The 19417-nt window shown below is 46.5% G+C and overlaps 1 protein-coding gene and 1 long non-coding RNA gene across 3 annotated transcripts; one reads left to right on the forward strand and one right to left on the reverse strand.

Moving 5' to 3' along the window:
• The first annotated feature begins 863 nt into the window (after positions 1-863).
• On the forward strand, positions 864-14185 carry LOC117873789. Its single transcript, XR_004644807.1, has 3 exons — positions 864-939; positions 12582-12712; positions 13277-14185. It is a non-coding gene; the product is annotated as an uncharacterized LOC117873789 (long non-coding RNA).
• C2H8orf76 (chromosome 2 C8orf76 homolog) lies at positions 6617-17622 on the reverse strand (the record flags this gene model as incomplete). Of its 2 annotated transcripts, XM_034763553.1 has the most annotated exon segments (7): positions 6617-8185; positions 9308-9440; positions 11775-12301; positions 13256-13399; positions 14031-14126; positions 15641-15773; positions 17385-17622. In XM_034763553.1, coding segments are annotated over 7 exon segments (1430 nt in total), but the record flags the coding sequence as incomplete, so codon positions are not given.
• Positions 17623-19417: the final 1795 nt, after the last annotated feature.

Below are 19417 nucleotides of genomic sequence, written 5' to 3' on the forward strand. Positions count from 1 at the left end.
CCCCGGCTTTCGACCCGGCTCCCGTCCCCGGCTTCCGACTCCGGCTCACTCCCCGACCCCGGCTCCCGACCCCGGTGCACCCCCCGACCCCGGCGCACTCCCCGACCCCGGCTCCCGGCCCCGCGGGTCCGGCCCGGCCCGGCACCATGCCCCCGGCCCCGGACAAAGAGGCCCCGGCGGAGCCTCCCGATTTTCCCGGACATGCCCGGCTTTTGGGGATTTCCCCCCGGACGGGGATTTGAGCCCCCAAAAGCCGGACATGTCCGGGAAAATCCGGACGTATGGTAACCCTAGTTATGCTCACTGGACACTGCAGGCTTATATGAGTTCATCAATTTAACAAAGAAATTGATATGTGCCAGGCTTGTTATCCCAAGGGGAGTCTCTGACACACTTCAAACCAAACGCACTGTTTCAGGTAGAATAAATAAATGTATTAACTATAAAAGATTGACTTACAATCACTTAAAATCTAAGCACAACAAGTCAGATTTGGTCAAATGAAATAAAAGCAAAACACATTCTAAGCTGGTCTTAACACTTCCAGTGCCCTTACAAACTTAGATGCTTCTCACCACAGGCTAGCTGGGTGCCCTTCAGCCAGGCTCTCCCCTTTGATCAGTGCTTCAGTCACTTGGTGGTGATGTCTAGATGGAGGTGGGAGAGAGAGGAAGACCATGGCAAACTTCATAGGCACCGACTCTGTGGGTGCTCCGGGGCTGGCGCACTCATGGAAAAGAATTAGTGGGTGCTTAGCACCCACTGGGGAGATCAGCTGTTGGCAACTGCCAATCAGCTATTTGGCATGCGCAGCAGCACCCATCAGCTCTTTGGTTGGTTGCGGCCAATCAGCTGTTTGGTGCGAAGTCCCCGCCTATCAGCTGTTTCCCCTGTGGCTGCTGAAGCTCCCAGGGGGCTCCCACCTCCCACTGCAGACAGGTGAGAGTCCTTTTAATTTTCAAGGCAGAAGGAGCTGGGCTGGGGGGGCAAGCAGCCAGGGCACGGCAGCTTCTGGGCTAGCTGCAGGGGGAGATGGGGTGGGCAGCTTCTCAGCTGGCTGCAGGGGGGAGTACGGGCCAGGGTGTTTCTCGAGAACCAAGCCAGCCATTCTCAGCCCACCCTGGTGTCTCCCCCAGGACCTGTGCCCCACTCCAGCCAGGAGATACCAGCTGCAGACCTCCCTAGTGCTGGGCAGGGGGACAAACCAAAGGACATGGCTCCTTTAAGAAAAGTTTGCCCTCGTGTCTGATGAGTGAACTGGGCTGGGGCCAGCAGCTTGCCCTCCCCCCATGCTCCATCCAGCCAGTCAGGTGTGCCCAGCCCCAGCCAAAGGTGAGAGGGGCTTCACTGCAGCTCCAGCCCCAGGTGCAAATGAGTAGCCGCCCCCAGCCCAGACCCAGCCTGTGCCCAGACCCCTGCTACGGGGGCTCTGGGAGCTCCCAACCCCTACGGTTCTGACCCAGGTCTCCGCATCCCTTCCCCTGTGTGTGGAGCGACAGGAGGGGGCAACACACCACCAGTACTTCTAGCCGCTTCCTCCCTGCGGGCTCTTCTCCATGGCTGGCTCTCATGCCTGGTAAAGTAACGCTTGCCCACCTCAAAGCTCTGCCTCCCCGGGCCAGATCAATCCTGCCTGAGGGGCTTTTCCTCCCAGAGAGGAAGTTTATTCCACCCCTCCTCCCCAGTCAGCATCCACTCCTCCCCGCATCAGGAAGGATGGATTTCCTTCCCCTGGATCCACCCCCCACCCCCTCCAGCTCCCAAGGAATTCCTTCTGTTGCATCCACCCCCCTGTATCAGCTTCAAGTCAGGAGAGGCTGCTTTGCTTCGTCTTGGGACACCTGAGCTCCTCTTGCACCAGGATGCTGCAACCTGGTTGAGGAAGCAACCCCCCTCCCCACACACACCTTTGGCCATGGTCCCACCAGGGGCTCCCCTCTCACAAAAGTTGCAGAGTGTGTGAGGGAGTCAGTGAGTGAGCTTCAAAGGGGTGGGGGGGCTGCAGCCCAGGGGACTGGGAGGAGCTGGAGTGACAGCAGCCACACAGCAGGATGAATGAATGGGCCATTTCTATGCTGGGCTGTTGAATTAAATTTCTCTCCCTGCCTCAGGGCGGGTAGTTTCTGGGCTGGCCACAGGGGGTGGGGGTGGGGGAGACAGAGCCACTTTGAGTGCGTGGGTGGGAGCGGGCACTAGCCAGAGCCACCAGGAGGTGGGGAGCAGAGAGAGAGAGAGATGGGTGGAGAGCAAGAAGAGGGAAACATCAGGAAGGGGAGATACCAGTGATAGACACTTTCAATAACTAGAAAGAAAGTGTATAAATATGCTGAAAATAGCCTCCCCTCAAAACTGGCAGAGCACCCCTCCAGCACACACACCTTGCCCTTACGGCAGGAGAGGGCAGAAAGGAATGAGCGGCAGGTGGGAGGCATTTAGGGAAGGGAATCAGCAGGAAGGAGGCCTTCGGGGGGAGTGGGAGATGGGGCAGAGCAGGGGTAGGAAGAGGTGGAGTGGGGGTGGGGATTTGGGGAAGGGGGCAGAGCCAGGATGGGGCACCCACCAGCAAAACCAAAAGTCAGCACCTATGGCAAACGTCTCTCCCTTTTATCAAGTTCTTTCTTCCCTCTTGGTTTTGCCCCCTGCCCCCTTCAGAGTCAGGTGATCATTACCTCATCACAGTCCCAAACTGACCAAAGGAAGGGGGGTGACTCACTCAAGAGTCCAACAGATCCTTTGTTGCTGCCTAGGCCAGTGTCCTTTGTTCCTGTGAGGCTGAGCTGGGTTTGTTCCATACATGCCCCAGTGAGGTGTGACCTGCCTCTCTGCTCCTGGAGAGTTTTACCTGGGCTTGTTTTAAGCCATGAGGACACATTTTCAGCCTCATAACTTTATACATGAAATTACAACCTGTAACATTACTATAACAACAACGCTCAGTGCATCATGAGCCTTCCGAAGACACCTGACAAACTTTGCATCGGCTACCACACAATCATATTATAAGGATGAACATGGGGGTACAGGGTGTTCCCCCGAGGTACAGAGTGTCACACCTGTGAACTATGAATTGGATTGAGACCACCAGCTTATGTTACACAGGTCACCAGAAGCCAGTAGATGGTAATAACTTTCAGTTACTATCACCTTCGGCTAGCTTTAATCCATTAACCTGTACGTAAAAAGCTTTCTAACCCCTTAGCCTAGTACCACCTATTCTCTCATCGCAGTTAGTTACACAATTGGAAACTGAAACCTCCCATTTAGGAGAGACTCCCGTTTCTAGAGGACAATTTTATCTTGAAAACATTTGCATAGATTCGGACTGGAAAATAATGTCCAGTAAAGGAGATGGACGGTCTGAAAGCAAAATCTTACCAATCACACACCTTACAGATATTAGGCTTAAAGGGCTCAATTCATCCTAGAGGATGAATCTATTATAACTGCAGGGATCTTCGAAATCCTCCCAGTGGTCATTTGGTTAAATGAGAAGATAATAGACAGCAATTGGCAGTCAAGAGGTGCTGTGTGTCTGTAACTCTGATTGAAGTCAGTGGCCATTACAGGTGTTAAGCCCCTCTAGAGATCATGCCCCAAAATGGCATATCCTATATTTGAAAGAATCCTTGGAAATGATGGAAGTTTCCATAACTGTGAGGAAGGCATAAAACAATCATAAGGAAATTCAGATGGCATACATAAAGGATACTCTATTTAACTCCCCATCTACCCCCCAAATGCTAGTAAATCCTGGGGGAAATTTGTGCAAAAAAAGTTAAATATTCTGCACACAATATTTTAAAATTCTGCATATTTTATTTGTCAAAACAACAATATAATCATGCCAGTTTCAATTATTTCGGTAATTTATTTCAAAATACCTGTCACAAGTATGTCTAACAAACAAAGAAGATTCAGGAAATGTTTTTTGACAAATAGATTCCTTACTAGGCTACGAATACAGAACTTTGAGTAATAATTCATTTAAACTACAGTACAGACATTTCCTGCATCCCTCAGAAGCAGTGCAAAGGCTTGTGGGAGTCAGGGGTAATGGAGGAGCTGGGAGAGAGGGAAGTAATTGCTGGCCAGGAGCCTGGGAATGAACCCAGAACGTTGTTGAGTGTGGGTGGGAGAAGTATGGAACGTAAGTTTCTTTGTTTTTGGGGGGTGGGGGAGGGATTGTTAGGGAGATGGGGAGCCTCCCCCATGCAGACCCTAACACCCAGCCTCTCCCATTCAGGCACATCTGCCCCTGTACCCATATGTCCTGCTCCTCCCTTCCCACGTCTCTGCACCCCCACTCAGCCATCCCTTCTCCCTTCAAACCCCTGCACCACCTCTCAGCCACTCCCCTCCACCCTATCCCCATATAGCCCTGCACCCCCACTTCCACATTCTCATCAGGCCCTGCATCACAACTCCCATTCAGCCCCTGGCTCAATGCTGTTACCCCACTAGCTCCTGTGCCCCTTTCCTGATCTGTCCCCCCACTAGCCCTTCTGAACCCCCCAGCAGACCCACATGCCCATCCCTCCCATATCCTGTGTCCCTTCACCTGGCCCCATGGGCAGGGTGCTGTGAGGAACACAGCCTCTCCTTCTCCCTCTCTGAGGCTGGCTGCTCCAGACCGCAGCCAGCTGCCCTCTCTTCTGGCGCCACAGCCGCTACTGGAGGGCAAAAGGTGCAACTGCAGTCTCTCTCTGGCAGAATCTATTTTCTGGGGAGAAAACACAAATCTACAGAGGACATTAATTCTGTGCATGCACAGAAGTGCAGAATTCCCCCAGAAGTAACACTAGGCAATAGATTTTTGCAGTAAGATCTTCAAGCATTTCCAGAGTATAAACACCAAGGAAGAAATGGAATTGTTTGAGGTGGTGCAAGGAAAGGGAGTGATCAGAAAATTTCCCCCGACAATGAGTTGTTAGGTTGTAGAACAATCTCCCTCAGGAAGCTCCTTCTTACCTAGTAAAATGGACAAAACACTAGAAAATGCATTGCAGGGAACAGTCCTGCACTAGCAGGAAGATGGTCTCTGACTATCTTGGCCTTTTCCACCACTAACATCTATGATAATGATTAGAGCACAGAACTGTGTTGATAAGCCACTGACTAAAATTGCAATTCTTTGTATATAGCAAAAACATTTTGTGACATCTGTTTTTATTTGATTTTCCTTGACACCTTGTTCTGTTATCTACCAATAGCCATCAGGACAACCATAACCTATTCTCTTTATAAAACAAATTTTAGAGACCTCCATTAAACTCCCTTTGTGAGCAATGCTTTGCTTATTCCTTTCCTCTTAACTTGTGCGGCTTGTACCATCTTTTGCAGTAGCATAACTTGTTTCTATATAGTCATAACCAAAACTGAATGAAAAATTAGATTTTATTTCCACTGAAATCGATTAAGCCCATGTAGCCTATTGGCCTACTTAGGGTGCTAATGTGTTCTGTTCATATCTTTAATAGAGATGTGCCAAAGGGGTCAATAAAATATTTTGGTAGTGCCAGCTTTGTAATTCAGTTAGTGTAAATGCAGCCACCAGAGAGAGCTTATTGCACCTGTGTTCTGGTATTTATATTACCTACGAGACTCAGTCAGGGCTAGGGACTGCATAAATACTTATTAGAAGACAAGCCCTAGCCCAACAAGCTTACATTCTAGGCTTGGGTCTCTAAAGTCTGTAGTGGCTTTATTTCCACTTCCAACTCAAAGTATGAAGTTTTATAAGTTAATCTTTTACTGATTTGGGTCCTGCATATCTATTTTTGGTGCAGTAGAAACCTGCTGAGAGAGCAGGAGGCTGGCTATAGAGGGTACACAGTAGAGGTCCTTCTACTCTAGAACTTGCTTCACCCTTTGGAAGCCCTGTATATTTACAGGATTTTCTGAGGAGATGGAGCGTGGTTGAGGAGTTCTTCCTGGTAAGCAAATCGATAAACAATTTTCCTTGTTACTGTGAACTCATAGGCTGGGGACTGCAGTTTACAATTTCAGCAATAAATTAAGCCAAAAATCCTAAACAGGCTCCCACAAGCTAAACTGGCCAATGATCAACAGCACATGTAATTACAAGCAGCTGCAGAAGTGTCCCAACTTTCAGCAAAGCCCGATAAAGATACTGACACACCGCTCACATTTGCTTGAGGAGAAAGGCTCATGTAAACAACACCATGAGACTCCACTCCAACTCTAATTGTGGCAGTGAACAACTGATTATGTCTGCCATAAATCAGAATCACTGCATTCAAATGCTTATTAACAGTATTAAAAAGCATATAATTAGATTGTGCTCTCATGCAACAATCACTTTAGAACCATTATAACTAGCTTTCTATAAATCTTCCTATCCAAAAGTAGAAACTGACAGTCAATGAAGTACATATAGTTGTGTGTAAGCATCAGTTTATTCAGTGTCCTCTTTAAAAGAGCCCAATAAAGTGTTTTAAAAGTAAAGAATACACATGACTAAAAGGAATACTTGGTTATATTTAAGTATTCTTGACAAACAACTACCTTTCACAACAAGCTGCCCAGGATGTGGTTTATGAACATTAAGTTACAAACCCACCATAAATAATTTGATATGACATGGAGGCAATATTCCCCCCCCCAGGAGAAGCCCAATACTTAACTTTTACTGAACACAAATGATTACTGAGCATTATGGACAACTCTGAACAATTGTTTTAAAGTTCTGAACTCCATTTAAAATTACCAGAGAAGCGTGGTTTTGAGTGTGGGATTACAGTTCAGTGAATTTGTTTTTAAAAGCTTCAGCATTCTTTAGTACATTGAAAAGAAAGGCAAGCACAAGATAAGGAAAATCCACAAGACAATAAAATCATTATGCTGAAAGAGTATATTTTGATTTGGTAACAGTTAATGAAAAATTAATGAGAACAGAATACATTCAATGTTTGAAGAGGAGTAGGGAATAATTTTTTTTTTTTTTTTAATTAAGAGCACACCTTGGTTGCCTGGAATGCAAACTATGTTGATCAGAGAAAACCAAATAAAGATCTCTGCCTTTTACAAAGCACAGAACAAGTCCAAACCATGTAATTTCACTGCTTTTAAACTTACAGCAAACAGGTGTCTGGATTCATTATAAACTGAAGGTTTAACATGAAAAAACTGTACAGATGAGAGAACTGGTTTGCAGTAGGATCAACACTGCATTTCTCTCTCACACAATTTCACAAAGGGTACTATCAGACGAAGTTCTCTCCAATATGCATAGCCTCAGAAACTTAGTACTCTGAGCCCTCTGCACAAGCAAAAGTGGAGATGTATAGTGAGTTCTACACTTGCAAAGAAAACCCATTAGTCTTGAAGAGAGACACTCTGCACAGACCAGAAGGGACATTTTAGCATTACATTTTTAGAAAATCAGAGAGTTGCTCCTTATTGAAAATATTCTGAATACAACTTAATATATTAAGGTTCCCAGCTATCTGAATTTGAATAGTAGAAATCTCTCTACTTATAAAGAAATACTAATTTTAAAAACAAACCCACCAGAGTTTAAAATAAGAAACTGCTAATTCCACAGCTCTAAATACAGCAAGATAAAACCAAATACTGAAGACATTTCAGGCTAGATATTTGTGGTGAGATTCCCCTAAGGACTTCAGAGCTGCAAAGAAATCCTAGTTGAGGTGTGCCCAAAAAGTAAACTTTGTGATGTTCAGTGTTGCAATATGTCTTTGAAGGTTAAGAACGTCACTTGCCGTGGCCCAGTTTTAAACTGGATCTGTTACGTCTATTGGAAATGCTGTAGCACAGAAAGAAAAAGCCAACAAGTATGCAAGGAGACTGAGGATTATAAATGCAGCCAATGTTCTTAAAAGATATAGAATCACGTTACTTTAAAAATAAAGTAATACGAACTTTATTCCATAAAAGTTATTCTGTCATCATTAGAGGTAGAGAAGATAAAAAAATAAATACAACAATAGCCTGTAAATTACTTATGCTGGAATATTATATATATATATCTGGGAAGAATTGTCTGTCAAAGTGACAAACTGTCTTGGAGCTTTTTGAACCATTTGCCTTCAAATTCTATAGCTGATGTAGTTACCAAGGATGTCAGTGCTGAAGGGCCTACACATTTTATCTCTCCCTGAACATCCTCTTTCAGTTTTTCTGGAATGAGATCCTCTCCCATAACCTGCAAGTGAAATAAAAAGGGGGAAGAAAAAAAACAAAACAAAAAAAAAAAAAAACAGAAAAATTACCAGCAGTGAAAGTAATACATTCTACAGTAAACAAACATATACTTACATCTAGGAACACTAATAATACAGCCGAGCTAAAATTTCCAACTCATGGTCAAACTGTTCACCTACTGCATTGTGCAACAAGAATGGGACACTGAAGTCCCATGTGTCATAGCTACAAAACTCCTCTCAGTTGGTCTTGGCTGTGCTCTGATGTTGGTGTTTTTGCTCACAGAATGAAAGTGAGAAACCTCATTGCCAAATATAAATTCAAGTAATTCACACATGGCAGCAGCAGCAATATTTTGATTTTCCAGGAAGGCGGGAATTATACCAAGAAATGCACGAGAAGGGAGACATTTCCTTTCCCAGATTTCTTTGTGATGTACTAGATAATCTGCATACTACTGCCCTCTAATGGATGGAATCAGTCCTGCTCTAATGTATCAGCTTGCAATGGACTTGCCTTTTAGTGGCTGATTAAATAAAAAGTATAAAGCCCTACTAGTGACAGCAAAAGGAGATTCTCCTTGAGTTCAAAGTATATAGATGCCTATGTGTCTTGAGCTCAACACCACAAAATCCTTTGATGTGTTTGTAATCTCTATGAACTCAGACATGGAATATATACCCACTCTTATGGAACCATCTAAAACGAGTATAGAACCTAGTACACAGAATAAGACGACAAAAATTAATACTGTTAAAATAATTATTGCAAGGAAGTTTGTTTGGTTTTCTGAAAAACTAATAAGAAATTGGAGTCTTTAATAAAACTCCATGCGTTCTCAGTTTGTTGCATGTTTATAATTTTCTCTCCTGCATACGTTTTTCTTAAAATGAAACCTGTATCCTAATCAAAGCAAAAACAATCAGGTAATAACAGAATACCCCAAAACAACATGCCCCTCTTCAGAGTACCTGCAAATGTAAGTCTGAAGAATAGGTGCTAACATAATGCCCCCTCCCCAATCCCCTGGAACATTTCCATTAGACAAATCTCTGCAGACTAAGTGGATCAATAAAAGACAGTGTCTATGAACTCTTGTTTCACAATGAAATGGTACACTCACCTCAGTAATCAACAACAAGGATTCTTCCTTTAAACCAAAACCTTTTACTTTGTCTTCAGTTTCCCGCTGAACCTTTAAATTCTTCTCCAGAGCAAAGGATGACTGTTGCAACTGTGTAATCTGAAGTAAAAGCCTGAAAGTAGAAAGTCTCAATGAAGATATGCAGCCAATTCAGAGAAGTGCCGACGGTCAAAAATATTAAAAAGACAACATGAAATCAAGACTTTTAAAGTATTGTTTTAAAACAAACTATTTTTCTTGGGATTTTTAACCAGGGAAGCAAAGAAAGAGGAGAAATCTGTACACATCTATGCAGGTTATATTATGCTCAACACCGTGATACGAGATACACCATGATTTGACAGGAGATACCCAGCTTCAGCGTACATCCTGTGCTCAATGTCTGATTTCAGACTTAACAAGAAAGCAGCATCTTGCTGCATATAGAGATATCACTGTAAACAGAAGAGATAGAAACTTCAGTTTTAAGACAAAAAGGCACCTTAGATTCTGAAGAATCTCACGAGCTCATGCTCATTTCCACACAAACCAGTTCTCAAATGTAGTTCTAAAATCTTTTACAACTGTATCCATTTCAGAGGAAGTGCTGCAAGCCTGGGCATAATGCTTTTAGTACATTTATAGACAAGCTCTTTCACCAGCAGAAGTTAGTTCAATAAAAGATATTACACCTCACCCCCCTTGTCATTCTGAAGTGGGGATTTTATAAAAAGTCCACAGTTTTAGAACAGAACCTTATTCGCTGGGGGGTGAAATTCATAGGAACATCTCTCCCAAGGAGAAATTCACCCCATGTAGAGGGCCAGTCAAGACCCATGCATCATGTATGTCTCACTTAAGCCCAGAAAAGCCTAAGAATGCAGTGCGACTTCCATTGGACATAGGCCTTGTGCTGGCACTCTGCACAAGGATGAATTTCACCTAGGAAGAGATTTAATATGCAGATGTGTGTATATCTAAAAATAAACTACAACATTTGGAGACACTGGGACAAAGAGTTAAATTATAGGGTTTACAAACACTTGATACTGAACTCTGTGCATGAAACATGCTGCATAGCATATCTTGACCTTGAATGTAGTTTTAATACAGTAACTCCTCGCTTAACGTTGTAGTTATGTTCCTGAAAAATGCGACTTTAAGCAAAACGATGTTAAGCGAATTCAATTTCCCCATAAGAATTAATATAAATGGGGGGGTCAGGTTCCAGGGAAATTTTTTTCGCCAGACAGAAGACTATATTTTTATATACACACACACAGTATAAGTTTTAAACAAACAATTTAATACTGTACACAGCAATGAGGATTGTGAAGCTTTGTTGAGGTGGTGGAGTCAGAGGGAGGGATATTTCCCAGGGAATGCCTTACTGCTAAATGATGAACTAGCAATTGGCTGAGCCCTCAAGGGTTAACTCATTGTTGTTAATGTAGCCTCACACTCTACGAGGCAGCAGGAATGGAGGGAGGGGAGACAGCATGGCAGGCAGACACAGACATGGTGTGTGTGTGTGTGTGTGTGTGTGTGTGTGATGTGCATTGCCCCTTTAAGTACGCTGACCCCACTCTAAGTACACAGCCTTGTTAAGTAGATCAGCAAACTGAGATGGCAGCTGCTGCCAGGAAGCTCCCTCCGTCCTGAGCCCTGTCATGTGTCCCTCCTGCTCTATGGAAGATGGGGTAAGCAGGGTGCTGGGGGAAGGGGGCCTCACTGATATAGCACCCCCTCTCCTTCCACACAGCAAGCAGGAGGCTCCCGGGAGCAGCTTCAAGGCAGAGGGCAGGAGCAGCACAGGGCAGTGGGGGGAGGGACAGCTGAACTGCCAGCAATTGATAGCCTGCTGGGCGGCTGCCACACGGGGAACGGGGAGCTGATAGGGAGGCTGCCGGTCCACTCTAGTTCCAAGCCTCCCACCAGCTAGCTGCAAAGGGCTGCTTTTCCTGCAAGCAGTGGACAAAGCAGGCGGCTGCCAAACGACGTTATAAGGGAGCATTGCGCAACTTTAAATGAGCATGTTTTCTAATAGATCAGCAGTGTAAAATGAAACAACGTTAACCAGGACGACTAAGTGAGGAGTTACTATATAACAAATAAGTGTTCTCTCTCTTGTGCATCTCTAGAAAAACAAACTTGTCACATTGTCTCAGTCTTGGTACAGTTGAAAATATGAATTTTAATATACTTTTAGAGTTCTTAATCCCCCCGCCCCCTCGAGGGACAGTTATACCTCACCCATTCTGAGGTGTACACTGAACATTTTAAAATTCCACAGGATGACTAACATATTCAATGACTTACGAAATCTTGGATTCCCCAACAATGAGGGAAATATTTAAATTGACAATATCAAAATTTGATATTAAGGTTTACAAATACTACATTTAAAAAAAAATCTTTTTGGACTAAGGGTAGTTAAGGTTATCCCTTTAATTATATATTTAGTTACCTTGTTCTAACAAAGGAGGCACATGCCTTTATCCAAACGTCTTTCAATGCTTCCTGTCCCCAGAACTCAAAGGTAGCATGTTTCATTTTGTCCCGTGTTTCACATTCTTCTGTGATATGGAGGGATCCCTCTACCATGTGGCTATCCCTGTAAGATACTGAGTTGTCTCTGGTTGTTTTTATAGAAAGTGTTGACCAAACGTCTTCTCTCCCGCTGAGTGTTTTGTGACATTGAAGGTTCATTTCTTTTCCAAACAGTCCTGGTGAGGTTTGGAAAACTTGGTCCATTGCAGTACAATCTTTGCATTGAACAAGTTTCATTTCTGAAATGAATGACGGAGGCAGAGTCTGTAAAAAGCTCATATAAGCCTCAGCAAGTAGCTTCCAGTTCCATGGGTTAAAAGGATGTAAGGAAATCAGTTGCTGTAGGCATGTGATCTTTTTCTCTATATTTTTCAGGCGACAATAAATGGTAAACTGCAGGTTGAGGACAGTTGTTAAATGATCTGTGTTAGTTGCCCCATTTCTCTAGAAACAAATTATGACAGATTAAACACAGTAGAATGGACACAGTCATCATTATTCAGGAAGATATTTTTCCAGTGATGCACAAATCCCTCCCTCCCGCTCTCCGCTTATAATTTCCAAAATTAATTATCCAAATTCTGTTAAATATTTTAAGATAAGCTGATATAATTATGTGCAATCAGCTACAGTAGATTCAAAGAATGCACTCCCCTAAGTGGTGCCTTATCCGAACCTGACAGTATCATCCTTGAATTTTATCACCACTTATCTTTTTTTATAGTTTTATACTGCCACCCATCGACACAGTATCTGAATGCCTTCCACATAAAACAATAGCAAAAGCAAGATCCCTAGTGGACTTCATGGACTCTCTGGCACTTCTCCTTTTACAGGATCAGAACTCTGCATGGGGTAAGATTTTTGGAGGTGTGTGGAAGGGGTTGGTAGTAAATGCTTGGGAGTAAGAGGGGTGTTCAAATTGGGGGTGCCACTTACGGTGAAAAGGTATGGACTATTCATTTACCCCCTTTCTTAATTACATTAATCCTGGCCAGCAGAGCAAATAATAATAATAATAATATATGGAGATATACCTATCTCATAGAACTGGAAGGGACCCTGAAAGGTCATCAAGTCCAGCCCCCTGCCTTTGCTAGCAGAACCAAGTACTGATTTTGCCCCAGATCCCTAAGTGGCCCCCTCAAGGATTGAACTCACAACCCTGGGTTTAGCAGGCCAATGCTCAAACCACTGAGCTATCCCTCAAGATTCTACTCCTCTCTAAGATTACCATCAACACTTTTGTGGCAAAGTGTTTTTTGCACTGAGCGCACACAAAGGAGTTATTTTATAGGCGAAGGAATTTTTTCCAGAAAATAGTATGTGTAAAAAAAGAATACTGATCATGGTATGTAGGTGTTGCGGGGGGTGGGGGGAAAGGACTGCGTAACTAACCAGTTTTTCTGCAATATCCAGAGCCTCCTTGTGCCTTCCTAGGTGAGCTAAACACCGAGCCTGGCCCTCTTGGACATCTCTTCTCATTGCAACGTTACTGGAAGGTAACAGCAGCAAGCAGCTCGAGTACTCATACAGGGCTTTCTAGTAGGATGTTTGCAAAAATAAAAGTTAAAATGAAAAGCAACAGGATATAGGACTAAGCAGAACTAAACGAAAAAGATCAAAAGCTATAACTTGAATATGCACCAAAATTACAGCTATAATCTGAGTGGATAGGAATTTGAAGATCAAATTAACAACTTATTTTGTTTAAGGTGACCTGCCAAGTACTTTGAAAAAAATGGGCATGAGCTGTTTTTTTGGAGGGGGTGTGGAGGGAAACGGTGAACATCTTTATTATGTATAAATATTAATAAGGATGATGAATATAAAAAGTGTTAAACCCAAGCCTTCAGACTGATGAACAATCTCAACTATCACTGACGTAAATGAGGTATCAGAAAACATCTGGAAAAATCTGTTCTATAACTCAGCTGATAAGTCAATCCTTACAAAATATATTTGATTCCAGAAACCATTTTTCATTTGGATCCAGTCTGTTTTAAGTGGAACCTGCTATATTTCAAGTTTTGAGCCTTATCTGCTTGAGGTTCCCCTTAAGAACTACAGGACATAAACATTCAAGCTGTCGATGCAGAAAGCTTCAATTATCCAAGACCTCAATCTGACTTATATCCCCGTTTCGCAGAAAGTACTGGAACCATGAAAATACCTGAAACTCTTGTTGTCTGTATGCCAAATCACCTCTGAATTTTTTGGCAGTTAGAATTTCAACATCGTCCTCACTGTTTGCATCCTCACAAAACCACTGTAAACACAAAGGAAAATATTCAAGTGTATTGTGGAAATTGAAGTTATGATTTTCAACTTGGCTATTAAGCAGTTTACAATAACAACTACCAGCGTCTGCACTGAGTAGAGTATTTCAGGATGAGACTACACAGCAGTAGATTTGTAAATGGAGACAGCATGAGGGCCAATGCAGCCATTATATTTAGAACAGGGGCGGGCAAACTATCTGGCCTGTGAGCCATTTTAAGCCGGCCCGTGAGGGGGTCTGGGGCTTGCCCCACTCTGGCGCTCCAGCCAGGACGCTAGGTCGGGGGCCGCACCCTGGTGCTCTAGCTGGGGTGCTGGGTCGGGGGCCACACCATGCGGCTCCCAGAAGCTGCAGCATGGCATTGCTCCGGCTCCTACGCACTCCAATGGCCACCCCTGATGCTCCAATGAGAGCTGCAGGGCCGGTGCCTGCAGATGTGGCAGCGTGCAGAGCCACCTGGCCACGCCTTCGCATAGGAGCTGGAGAAGGGACATGCCACTGCTTCCAGGAGCCACTTGAGGTAAGCGCCGCTTGAAGCCTGCACACCTGAGCCTCTCCCCACACCCCAACTCGCTGCCCCACCCTTGAACCCCCTCCTGCTCTCCAAACTCTCGATCCCAGCCCGGAGCACCCTCCTGCACCCCAAACCTCTCATCCCCAGCCCAGAGCCTGCACCCCTTCCCGAACCCTTGCTCCAGCCCTGATCCTCCTCCGGCCCTCCGAACCCCTTGGTACCTGCCCGAGCACCTTCCCACACCCCAAACTCCTTATCCCCAGTGCCATCCCAGAGCCCGCACCCCCAACCAGAGCCCACACCCCTAACCAGAGCCCGCACCTCCAACCCCAATTTTGTGAGCATTCATGGCCCACCATTCAATTTCTATTCCCAGGTGGGGCCCTCAGGCCAAAAAGTTTGTTCACCCCTGATTTAGAAGCTACCACACCAAGCTCATAAACAAGTAAGTTCACCATAATGGGTAAAGATAATACTGCATTAAATGCAAACATTTATGGTACAATAAGTTAAGATTGCGAACCAGACATCTAAAAAAATAAGGAAATTAAAAAGTTAAGGTTTCAACAGTAATTTATCTCAGGTATGTTACACAGCCTATGTATTTTATAGCAGGGGTTCTCAACTTATTTCTTTCTGAGGCCCCCCCCCCCCCCCCCAACATGCAATAAAAACTCCATGGTCCACCAGTGCCACAACAACTGCTTTTCTGCATACAAAAGCCAGGACCGGCATTAGGGAATAGCAAACAGGGCAGTTGCTTGGGGCCCTATGCCACAGGGACTACCGCAAAGCTACATTGCTCAGGCTTCAGCTTCAGCTCTTGGTGGACGCCTCAGGGCTTCAGCCCCAGGCAGTGGTTTTCGCCTTTCTGCTCTAGGCCCCAGCGAGTCTAATTCTGGCCCTGATTGACGGGGACCCCCTGAAACCTGCTCGCAACCACCTAGGGGGCCCTGGACTCCTTAAGAACCACTGTTTTATAGCATACCTTAAGTACTGGCAGGCTGAAGTGTATAGTCAACAAATAGAGTAGAAATCTAAACTTTTCAATTTCCTGATTCACATTCTTGGTTTTCTGAATTTTAATGTTGCATTCACAGTCATTTTCGCTTTTTTTCCCCCTAAGAAAGATTAGAGACATGCCACTGAAAAGTTTTCACAAAGTTCTGGTCCTTCTAAAGTGCCATAGCAGCATGACTATTCTATTCGACAGATTCTTATACCCTCCTCATCACCATAGTATCTGAGCATCTTCCAGTAGTGCCTTAATCACCATAACTAACATTTGACCCGTGTGGTTCATATTCTCTCTCTCATCCTCTCCTCAGGATGTGTTCAATGGAGAGTTTGGTTTGATAGGGTGTGGGTGGAGGCTAGAGGGGTGTGTTTTTTTAAATGTACATGCCACTATATATTTATGTTAGAGCAGACAAATGGCCTAAACTCAGAAACACTGTAAAGACTACTCTCAAAGCCAAAATGGACTATCTGCCATCAGCACTCATTTTACCATGAAAATTTTACTCATTTTGGACACTATGAAAAACTGTATGGATTATTATTTGTATTACCATAGAAGCCTCAGTCATGGACCAGGATCCCATAGTGCTAAGTGCTATACGAATAAAGAACAAAAAGCCCCAGCCCTGAAGAGTTTACAATCTAAGAAATAGATAAAGATCTAATGCACATGTGTGAACACTGCAGGCCCCATTCTGCTCTCACTTAGACTAGGCACTGCAAGAACCCCATCCCGCAACAGTGCCCTGGCCCAGCCCCTCCCCACAATGTTCCTCCACAACAGTGCCCCTCAATCCAGCCCCTCAACAGTTCACCTGACCCAGCCCCCCAGACACAGTACCCCCCCAGCCCAGTCCCTACTGCCTGTACAACAGTCCTTAAGATTGCCACCTTTCTAATTGCTGTTAACCAGAGCCCTACAGGCCCTACTCCTGCTCTGCCTCTTCCCCTAAACCTCCATCCTGTTGCTCATTGGATGTCTCCACATGCCTCCCCCAAACTGGGCTCCCTCTGCTGAGCAGGAGCTGGTGCTGGTTAATGATCTGGTGCCTCCCCCTGCCCTGCGGTAACCAGACTGTTAGATGTATTGACTGGACACTGCCAGGTCCCCTATTCAACTGGACTTTCCCTATATGGCACCCAGACACAGAAGCCAAAAACTTGACTGTCTGGGTAAACCCCAGACAGACGGCAACCATAACATGGCCCCCAACTCCCCAACAGTGCCCCCCAGCCCAACCCTCACTGCCCATACAACAGTACCCCCCAGCCCAACCCTCACTGCCCATACAACAGTGCCCCCCAACTCCCCAACAGTACCCCAAGCCCAACCCTCACTACCCATACAACAGTACCCCCCAGCCCAACCCTCACTGCCCATACAACAGTGCCCCCCCCCCCCCCCACCCTACCCCCAGCCCCACCCCCCCCACCCCCCCCCCCCGCCCCCCCCCNAACAGTGCCCCCCGAGCCCAGCCCTCACTGCCCATACAACAGTGCCCCCAGCCCAACCCTCACTGCCCATGCAACAGTGCCCCCAGCCCAACCCTCACTGCCCATGCAACAGTGACCCCCACCCCCTAATAGTGACCCCCAGCCCCCAGCCCAACCTTCACTGCCCATACAAGTGCCCCAGCCTCCCTGCTCCTCGTGGGCCCGGCCCGGGGGCAGAGGAAAGTCCCCGGGGGCTCCCGCGAGCCGCCGCCCCTCACCTGAGGCTCGCAGCGCTTGGCGGTGTAGGCCGCGCAGCCGCCGCCGCCGCCCCGGCCCCTGTCCCTGCTCCGGGCGAACACCGAATCCTCGAATTCGAACCCGAACCCCAGCGCCAGCTCCATCGCCTCCGCAAACCGGCCTCCTTGGCCACAGAGTCTCCGGCTAGAGCGCCCCCCGTCCCGGAACGGACAAAGCCCTGGCTAGAGTGTCCCCTGCTGAGCCTAGCCAGAAGGAGGTGCCCGCAGCGGCTAGTGTGCTCCATCCACGGGGACCATAGAGAAGCGCGGAGCCGCGGCTAGAGTGCCTCCCCTGATGGGGTATTGGGCAAAAATCAAGGAGGACGCGGCTAGAGAGTCCCTCCCTGGCTATAGAGAGGCACTGGCGGCAGCTAGAGTGCCACCCCGTGCTTGCGGTAGCCATCTCGGATTCGGGCAGGGCGCTCCAGGGGCGGCGCTGGCATTGAGGGGGAAGAGCCGAGACGCTGGTGGGAACCGAGCAGTCTGAGGGCATTGGGTCAGGGACTGCAGCTCCCGGCATGCAACACACCTTCCTCTGCCAATGGGTGTGTGTGTGTGTGTCAGACGCGGAGATTACAACTCCCAGCATGCAATGCTCTGCGTGCTGGGGAACTGTAGTCCTTTCCCTGCCCCGTTGCATGCTGGGAGCTGTAGTCTCAGGCTTTGTCAGTGCTGCCTGTGGGCGGTGTATGGCCCGCGGGCTCCCTGTGGCAGGATAGGAACTGCTCTCAGAGACACCTGGGCCTCGCACCACTTTCTCTTGTATCCCCTGCCGGAAAGGTTAATATTTGCATTAGCACCAGCCACCAGAATCTAAGATTAGTAGGAGCGTTGCCAGCAGATTGAGGGAAGTGATTATTCCCCTCTATTCGGCACTGGTGAGGCCACATCTGGAGTATTGCATCCAGTTTTGGGACCTCCACTACAGAAAGGAAGTGGACAAATTGGAGAGTGTCCAGCAGAGGGCAACGGAAATGATTAGGGGGTTGGGGGCATATGACTTATAAGGGGAGGCTGAGGGAACTGGGCTTGTTAGTCTGCAGAAGAGAAGAATGAGGGGGGATTTGATAGCTGCTTTCAACTACCTGAAGGGGGTTCCAAAGAGGATGGAGCTCAGCTGTTCTCAGTGGTGGCAGATGACAGAACAAGAAGCAATGATCTCAAGTTGCAGTGGGGGAGGTCTAGGTTGGATATTACAAAACACTATTTCACTAGGAGGGTGGTGAAGTACTGGAATGGGTTACCTAGGGAGGTTGTGGTGGAATCTCCCTCCTTAGAGATTTTTAAGGTCAGGCTTGACAAAGCCCTGGCTGGGATAATTTAGTTGGTATTGGTCCTGCTTTGAGCAGGGGGTTGGACTAGATAACCTCCTGAGGTCTCTTCCAACCCTAATTTTCTATGATTAAGGGCCTGAGTATTACCATGTGCACAGGTAGGGAGGGTACTTTACCACAGTGCAGGGGTTCTTAAACTTCTTCTTTCTGAGCCCCCCCCGCTATATAAACTCCACAGCCCACCTGTGCCACAACAGCTGGTTTTCTGCTTATAGAAGCCAGGGCTCACATTAGGGGGTAGCAAGCAGTGCAGGTGCCTGGAGCCCCAAGTCACAGGGGCCTCCACAAAGCTAAGTTGCTTTGGCTTCAGCCTGTGGTGGCAGGGCTCAGATCCCCAGGATTCAGCCCCATGCAGCAGGACTTTAGCTTTCTCCCCAGGGCCCCAGTGAGTCTAACACTGACCCTGCTTGGTGGACCTCCTAAAACCTGTTTGAGGACCCCACAAGGTGCCCCACACCCCTAGTTGAGAACCACTGCCTTAGTGCACAGGCATCAGGGAAATGGGAAAGGATTTGCATCCAGCTCTAAGTGTGGGCATTTCCTGTTTGAATTTCTGAGTTTGTGAAGAAGGGGTTATAATGGTCACTGTTAGGGTTACCATACGTCCGGATTTTCCCGGACATGTCCGGCTTTTGGGGGCTCAAATCCCCGTCCGGGGGGAAATCCCCAAAAGCCGGGCAT

The sequence above is a fragment of the Trachemys scripta genome, chromosome 2 (genome assembly GCF_013100865.1).
Source record: "Trachemys scripta elegans isolate TJP31775 chromosome 2, CAS_Tse_1.0, whole genome shotgun sequence".
In the NCBI taxonomy this organism is placed as follows: domain Eukaryota; kingdom Metazoa; phylum Chordata; order Testudines; family Emydidae; genus Trachemys; species Trachemys scripta.